Source organism: Rhopalosiphum maidis, chromosome 3 (assembly GCF_003676215.2).
Source record: "Rhopalosiphum maidis isolate BTI-1 chromosome 3, ASM367621v3, whole genome shotgun sequence".
NCBI classification, from domain to species: domain Eukaryota; kingdom Metazoa; phylum Arthropoda; class Insecta; order Hemiptera; family Aphididae; genus Rhopalosiphum; species Rhopalosiphum maidis.
Genome location: NC_040879.1, coordinates 50259769 through 50269488, shown reverse-complemented (window position 1 = coordinate 50269488; position 9720 = coordinate 50259769). Strand labels below are relative to the sequence as shown.

The window sequence follows — 9720 nt, the reverse complement described above, 5'->3', positions numbered from 1 at the left end:
AATGAGTATGTTGCGATCGTGTTTTTGCGTACTATTTGTGAGTAAATACTTATAATTTTATTCCGCGTGGTTTTATAAATTCATTTCATTTTTATTTTGAAAACAAACAATAAGCATTATTACATCATATATTTATCACATTTTTTGTGCGTTTTATTTTCAATTGTTAGTTTTATCAGGTACGTTGACCAATTTTTACCGACTTTTTCTCATTACATTTAAAAATTAAAATCATAATCATATTATACTTTTTTTCTACCATAACTGCAACTGCGGACAACGTATCAGCACATTTTACACGCCGGATGCTGTTACATTCCCGCCGAATAACAAAAATCTTTTGTGTAACGAAAACGAGTGGAATGGGGATAAGCATACGGCTACATTGTACCGCAGTACCGTCGTGTGCGTCAACGCGCCACCGAGGGTAGGGGCAAACGGGCGCTGCGTATAGTAATACCGAATCAAAAAAAATCTGAGCGTACCTACCCACTGCCCGCGGGTTACACCTAACGGGTGCGCAGTCACCCAAAACGCGAACGGCTGAGAGCCGTATGGTACAGGTATGCTTACGATACGTGCCTATATCATTTCGGTCAGTTCTGCCCATCCGTACCGATTTATTTACAATCAATTTTTCGAAAACCGATTCGGATACGTAGGTAAACGTGTTTACCCGAGACGCACATATGCGTCGTCCCTTTGTCTCTTATCTTGCACCCAGTAAACGCGATGGCATATATACACACATATATACATAGTATTATTGTTGTACGTATTGCGCATTAGATTTTCATCGTATGCGGTTCGATTTCGTCGAGTATTATAGTACAGATTAATTGCATTCGCAGAGTACTTGAACAGTGTTCTTCTAGTGGAGATTTTATTATCAATATTAATTGTTTCGGAAGAAATAGGTGTACGGAAAAAAATACCCTTAGGTAAGTATATAAACATAATATACTACAATATCTATCGGTGTTTAGGCAGGAACGTCGTCCATGAACGCACACGTTCACGTTCATAAACAGTGAAAACTCTTTACAACGAAAAACTCTATATGACGTAAACATTACATAATAATGGTTGGTTTGCTTTATAACCCATTAGTCAATTCATTTTCTATAACGTATAGGTAGGCAGTCACTCTCGATAACGAAACAATATTTTACATTTCATAACACAATTTACCTGTTAAATATTATAAATTATAAAAATAATCGGCAAAAATACCGACATTTCCAAGAACGATTACATTCTTACATTATATTTTGTTTTTAAGAGGTTGCCAGCGTAGTATTTGTTATCCTCTCTAACCCACGCGCAACATGGCAAATTTTACGTTCACAAAAATTACTATAATCATATTAATTTCTCGAATTAGAGTGAAATGACCTATTATAGAATTTAAAGTTAAGAACATTATCTAGAGCACCTAATAAGCGTTTTATTATATTTTTGTTTTAAAACGAGTTATGAGTACTTTAAAATTGTAAATTGTTTATACATCTTAAGAAACTCATAATTCGCTTTAAAATAAAACTATGTGTTCTCAACTTTAAATTCTGTAATAGGTCATTTCACTCTAATTTGAGAAATTAATATGATTATAGTAATTTTTGTGAACGTACAATTTGCTATGTTGCGCGTGGGTTAGAGAGAGATAACAAATACTACGCTGGCATCCTCTTAATATCGTGATAACACCATTATTATTGATATCGAATATATTCATTTTATTATCGACGTAATTTCTAACAATTTTGTTTTTTTTTAAACCCTCTCTATTACGAAAACTTTCTTTAACGAAAGAAATCTCTTGGTCTCTTGTGATTCGTTATAAAGAGTTTTCACTGTATGTTGTATACTATAATATAATGAACGATATGTGAACGTTGTGAACGTCATTCGTTTTTTACAAATAGAACGTCAACGTGAACGACGTTTATATTTTTAATGAATTTGATCGATTTTTAAGACGTTCGATTTATTTATCACATCATAATTAATATATGTATAAAATATATGTTTTCTCATTATAATCCCTATGATATTTATGTGATAGTAACTCAAATAACACGTCAGATATTAAAAATATCTAAATTGTATTTTTATTCTTGGGCTGTGTCGTATATGTTTATGGATTTTATATTTACTGCAGGTAAAAGATTCATAAAAAAAAAATTTTAAAAATTAAATGAACGCGTTCATTTTTTGAAAGAACGTGAACATGAAAGAATTCTTTTTAGTGAACGTTCCGAACGGCGAACATTGATACTTATATATATATATTCTATAATCACTAAAACGTCCAGTTAATATTTATTTTTTATTTCAGTTTGAATTACCACTTCTTCATATATCACGACTGTGGAGGATCGACAAAAATCGTTATTCTCTCATCGAAAAGACAGTGCCTTTACAAATTCTTGTCTGCTTCTGCACTAATTGCAAGTATTAATTCATTTTAAATGTAATTAGTTACTCAATCTCACCGAAGTGTATATTTATTAAATTCAAATTTTGATAGATTTTACAATAAAATATTTAATAATCATACAGAAATTTTTATAATCCATAATTTTAAGAATTTATTTATTTTTTCATGTATACCTATCCAACAATAAGCTAAATTAATTAATTTTAACTATTAACAATATATATAAATCAATACTTATAGTTATATTACAACATCTTATACATAAGTTTAAAAATTGAGATAAAAAGATCATCATTAAAAAGTGATCAATTTAAATATTAAATAATACATAATAAGCAAAATATTAATAAAATATGTAATTTTACTTAAAATCATAATATATTAAATAGATAATAATAACAATATGATTAATGTTGATAATAATATAATATGTAATAATTTACATTTATCGAACGGTTAACTATAAAATGCATATTATTTGGTGTTCCTATTTTATTTTTATGTTATTTAGTCTTTGCAAGCAAAGTTTCAGTAATAACTTCTATGAGTTCTATGTATTTATCTGATTGATCTTTATAAATACTTTATTTTAATAGAACTTAAAATTTAAATAATATTTATAACTTAATTTGAATGAAAGCATATATATATATATATATATGATTTTACAAAATATGATTTTACAAAATATGATTAAAGAAATACCAAATGTCTGTGTAAAAAAAAATTATATTCATTCATAAAATTAAATTAAATACATTACATTTTCATTTCCAAATTTTTAACAGTATTAGAGATATTTATAAATTATTATAATGTTGTTAATTTGTTAAATATTAATTATAATCAAATAAAATTACATTAAAAATAAGAAATAATTTTTATTTTATTATAGGAACTCAGATAAGTAAAGTTCACCATATTTTCACTACATATTACAACACCTATGAATTGTGGCTAATATAATGTAAAAAAAAAATATATATATTATTATTTGAATTTAATTGATTTTTAAATTGATTTTAATATAATATAATACAAAACTGATATTTTAAAACCCCATTACACCAAGAAAAAATATTTATTTTATGAATAAATATGAAATATATTAGAGCTATATAGTCGCCATACAATGGATTGTAGATATTGGAGTAGTGAATGGAAAGGTTCCTGATAGCAACATTTTAAGGTTTAAAAAAAGGATTTCTTATAAATTAAATATTATTCAATTACATTATTTACCCCTTTTTAAACATGATAGGTATTATGTTTATATTATTGACAATCATTTGAATATTTTTGAAGTAATGTAATTTTAATTGTTTTTTATAAGCCTATTGTTATATAAGCATCCTTGATGTGTCAGTCTGCCATTTTTAAATTGTTGAAAACAAAAATAATATTAAGTAAGAGAACTATGAAATAGGCACAATTCATTGCTTTTTTTTTGTCTAGAAAAATCATGGATTCTACTAAAAGGCAGTATAAGAATTTTTTAAATGTTCTAAAACACAACTTTATTTTATCCCCTAAATTACAATAAGAAGTTAAATCATGTTTATTTGTTTGCATGTTTTTTATGATTAAAAATGGTATTACTTTAATTTAAAATTCTAGAAAAGTAAATTAACATAAACTATAATCAAATCCATTGATAAAACAGTTTAACAATTTGATGTTATTCATTTTATTTAAACCTTTTCATTCATTGTATATAAACATTGAAGTACCTATTGGATCTAAATTTATACCACTCATTATATGTTTATTATTTAGCTTTGTGATAAATATTTTATCAATGTCATTTAATATAATATCTGAAATATTAATTAAAATTGTAAATTACCTACCTAACAAATAAATAAAAAAAAAACATACATTTAAAATAATAATTTAAGGCAATGTTAAAAAATATGGTTCTTTAACTTTTTTACTTTCATATTCTTCAGCACTATTATTGGGTTTTGGTGGACTTCCTGTACATGTTATAGTTCAGCTGTTCATTATTTATTATAAAGTGACCAAAAATATATATTGTAATCTTTACATGGTATTGCTTCTAAGTTCAACGTTGTGTTCTTTAACTAATTTAACTACAGACCAACCAGGTATATTTATGATGTAGTGATGTACTTACAATAAGTATGTACAATATATACAGCAGTTAACAAGAATTTTATAAAATATTTCCAGTAGACGGTTAATTTTATTAAATAATTTAAATTTGCAACAAAGGAAATACTACATTAGGATTATTATTATTTATTTATATCCTTTATTATTTAATGATTATATTACTAATTTAGTTAAAACCTCAATAATATGACAAAATGTATTACATTAGTTCAATTTAGACACAAAATGTATTCCAATGATGAAAGGTTTAATTTTTTAAAAAAGTCTGTTACATTTAGTTTTTTTTTCCCGAAAACAATGGTTAAGCTATATTAAGATTCTTAATCATAACTGAAGATTTCTTTGATTGTATTGCATTTTAATTTGCAACAAAACAGTGTTAAAAATATTATTAGATAGTTTGCTTTATTTTTAATTAATAATATTTTTAACTGTTGTATAAATAATTATAACATATACATAACCTATAGGTAATATTATATTATTATTGCAAAAATGTATACTGTAGCCACCCATCAGTGTGTGATGCGTTTAATGGCTATGTAAGAGTCGAGGTGTACGTCAGTGTTTATCAGTCTATTTATCAGAAATGTCTATTCTTTTCATTGCGATAAAAATCCGTCGATACGGTCATCCTTTGCGAGTCCATTACTAGTTTAAGAACAAAAATTATTTTTTTATTAAAATTTCAGAAAAATTAAAATATTAGTACTTCTGTGTTATCTCGACTAAGTTGGATGAACAACTTATCTGTGTTATCTCGATTACCGAAATTTATTAAATAATAAAAAAAAAAGTATATAATCGTATTATATTATTGACGTTTAATTAACATTTAGTTAATAACAGGAATAATTCCAAATTTAAATCTTTTCTTAAACACGATAAAATGTAATCAAATAAACATTTAGATAACATCTAAAAAATTTGTATAGAAAAAAATTTACTTATTTATTTATTCACTCAACTCAACAAAGTTCATAATAAAATATACAATTTAAACTTACAGTTTAATATATAAAAGCTGATTATAATAGTATAGTAGTTTTAAACATTTAGTGAAGTCTCTATATTTTGGCAAATGACAATAGTTGTAAAATGATTTTAATTTTACTAAAATGCACGGTGGACCTTTTAAAGTAGCCTGACCCTGGTTAAATTTGACTAAAGCATCTACTGTACGAGCTATACATAAATGCTTAAATTTATAATTCGGTAAGAACTATATTTAACTGTATATTTGGTGTCTTGTAAAACCCTACATTATATTATAATTTTTTTTTTATTAGATTTTAAAGACTAAAAAATCTTTGTATTAGCGTTTTTACACTTTATATAATATATTATAACGACGGAGGAATAGTATACTTCCTTAAAAATCATATTTTTCATTGTTTTCAATAAATTACTGCTGTTTTCGATATACATAGTGTGTATGATATTACCCAATATTGAGTATTGACATGGTATGCAACGGTCGTCGGTACAAAGTACAGGCACCGCACTACCGCAGCGACCGGTCTACGCCTTACCAACCGACACCACGGGCAATGACGACGCGACACCGTCGACTCTTCCGCCCGCGCCGCAAAAGCACTGGGCGGGACGGGAAGACAAGTCGTCCCGGACGAATGCCGGCCGCCGGCCGTCTCGCTCTCTCGCGTTAACCGTCTTACCGACAACGGCGACAATGTCTCTTAGTCGTAAGACCGCGTAAAGTATAATTGTATATTCTCTTTTATATCATCAACACCTGACTTAGTGACATTTGACAACTAGCTATTATGTACCGACGTACCGTTGTTTGACATCGATAAAAAAATTGCCTACAAATAGTGAAATTAGTGTTGTTCTTTTATCCTGACCGTCCTCACCGCGGACTCAAAGAGCACTACCGCCGTAGCCGTGTCAATAAACCTAATAAAATATATTAATTTACTGATACACAATATATATCATAATCATTGGGCAAATTGTCTATGAATATTACTTATACAACTATATACATATATAAATATAAATTAAATATAAATAGTAAAACATTTGTATAGAATGTTATAAACGTATTCTATACATGATATAAATCAAATTCGTATATTTTAAAAATATTCTTTGTAATGCTTAGATATCAATAAAAAACTTAGTAAATTTAAGAAATACCATGTGAAATATGAATATACTGTGCTATGTGGGAAATATATAATATAATATATATATACATTATTTTGTGAATAAATGACTTGAACTTTAGTCATGAACTCATAACTTATAACTTACATTATATATATTCTTAACGAACTCCACACACAAATAAATATTTAGCGGGTCTGTAATAACTTAAATATTGTCACAAATTAGTGGGCACATACTTTATAAATTAAAATAAGTAATTATAGCTAATAGATACACACAGTCATAGGGTTTGTGATTTTTTCTACATAGAAACTTCGTACCTATGAATGATTGTACAAACATTTAAAGAAGACTCAGAATTTATTAAATTGTAAGCGTTTTTTTTCAAACGATTTAAAATCAAGAATATCATTTGTTAGTTGCTTTGTTAGTGTTTTATGTTTACGCGAGTTGTAATTTTTGTTCAATTAAATAAGTAAAAATCACAAAATTTTTATTTTTCATTTTTCCACTTATTCGGACTTTTAAAGCCATGCATAAATTATTATCGTTTATTGTCTAGAATGATGCGTATTTTCTCAATGCTCTTTCACTTGAACTAAAGTGTTTTGCTGAAATAATAGGTAATTCATTTAACGTTGCCAATGAAGTGGTAGACTTTTATCCATCAAACATTATTAACGCATCATTTAAGAATATAAAAATTCATTAGTCGTGTATATTGTGTATTATTATATATTTGTATATTGTATATTTGTATATTTTTGTACTAAACAAATTAATAATAGATTAACATTAGCAAAGTAATATTTTGATCTGTTCTCAAACATTTTTTTTAGATTTGTTTAGCAATTTAATATTAAACGATATATATAGAAAATGATTAAAAAAAAAAAAAACACTTCTTAATATAGAAATTGAGGAGTTAACATTTCATTTCATCCGGAAAATACCAAATAGGTACGGCCTTATATTACTTTTTTAATATTTTGAAATGTCCCAATTTAAAAATAATTAATGTATCGCATATAATGCAAGTGCGTTCCCAGAAATTATCCAACTCTTGTACCATCAGATAACAGAATTAAAAATACCCATATTGTTTATTATTATAATTTATATCTGAAAACCATAAACAATACTAGTTGGAATTTAGACACGTTGAACTTAACACATACATAATGAAAACGATATAATTGATTACGAACAACTGTAGTTGTATACAATTTTATTTTTGTGTTTATTTTTAATATTTTTAAAATAATTATTCAAAATCAGAAAATTAAAATTTTTTGTTTGTTTACATTAGACATTAGTAGATGCGTAAAAACCATCAATTGCACTACGACGACGTTCTCCGCATATTATACCTTGATACATCTACATAAACGGTTAGGTAGGATACAAAGGAATTGTTTCTTTATCATGCCTATAGGTATAATATGGAAAAAATATACATATTTTATAATTGTAATATATATATATATATATTATAAATAAACGGTTATTCATGATTGTTTATGAATATTATTAATATTATAGTAATGGAACTTGCAATATTATTCTGTTATCTAAAAAAATCGTAATAATAGTATAGAACACAATAATATTGCATTATATGGTCATAGAATTTACTTATTGTTCATCAGAGAGATTTAAAATAATATTTATAAATACATTTAATATGATATAATAGTTATATTACTTGTAGGTACATAGAGCTTCCGCATTCAAAATGAGGAACTCCACGAATGGGGAATCTTCGTCTAATCAGCGTCAGAACAATCAGCCTCAGAACAATCAGCCTCAAAACTCACAGTCTCGACACGACACCATTATCTCCGCTGGCTTTATTCGTTTTAACCAACATTTACGTTTGCCGGTTATTACACGTGTGTGGAGTTTGGCACCGGAAACAAACAATCGGAAACCAACAAAATGGGATAGCAATGAGGAATAACATATTATGTCATATGTGAAGTAGTTACATTATATTGAACTTGTACAATATATTACTGTCACATATTATTAATTTTAATTTTTTATTCTACACATATATGTCTCTGCTATATGACGTGATATCTACACATGAATTTTGTGTATTATTGTCTTAATCAAAAAAGAAAAGAAAATAATAATTATAAAGTATGTTTTTTGTTGTTTTCTTAGAGAAAACGAACTAATATATACAATTATATTTAAGTGGCCATATTAGTAGAATTCTTAAAAAAAAAAATCACATAAAATAATAAACTATTGTATTTATTCGTACATTTTTAACATTTTTACCTTGAATAAATTAACAATAATATATAAAAAAAAATACCAAACAGGTACACATAATAAATACACAGTATTATGAAAGTATATGCGATCGTGATGCATCTCCGACTGACCAATATTTTATTGTTATTTGTTGATACAACTAATTTTATTTTTAACGTGCAAAACATAAATATTTAAAATAAATAATAAAATGTAAATATGTATAAAAATAAGTCATTCTCTTTAAATTTCTAAATGATTTCAGACAGTGGCGTATTTTCAATAATTTCTTCAATATTTTAAAAATCATATGATAAAGCTTATTTGTTTAATCTTACTTAGAAACTAGGAATAAAGAAATAAAATGAATATAAACAATATTAATTTATAACTGAAAAAATGTTGCCGTACTGTTACCCCGTATAGCCGCAACGAATTTCTGCCCAACTACGTGTCAAAATTTGTCATCATCATTTATGGTTTTTGTGGATTGTGGACAATATTTTTATAATTTGTTTATCGACAACTCCGTACATACATACTGGTTAGGTATTTTCTTATAATTTATAAATATTATTTTAATTAAAAACTTCTATTACGCGTTAGTGCATCGATCCATGTTTTTTTTTGTTCTAGGGGGGGGAGTGTTGGGCAAGGGACCCTTCGTAAATACGCCACTGATTTTGAGTAAATTAACATTATAATATATATTATTGTCAACAAAGAACTATGTTAATTGTTATTGA

General features: G+C 26.5%; 1 protein-coding gene across 1 annotated transcript; it reads left to right on the top strand.

Moving 5' to 3' along the window:
- The first annotated feature begins 554 nt into the window (after positions 1–554).
- On the top strand, positions 555–8737 carry LOC113557961. Its single transcript, XM_026963500.1, has 4 exons — positions 555–563; positions 790–941; positions 2339–2450; positions 8421–8737. The coding sequence occupies exons 1-4, from the start codon at positions 555–557 to the stop codon at positions 8667–8669; spliced, it is 522 nt and encodes a 173-aa protein (XP_026819301.1). The 3' UTR covers positions 8670–8737.
- The last annotated feature ends 983 nt before the right edge of the window (positions 8738–9720 follow it).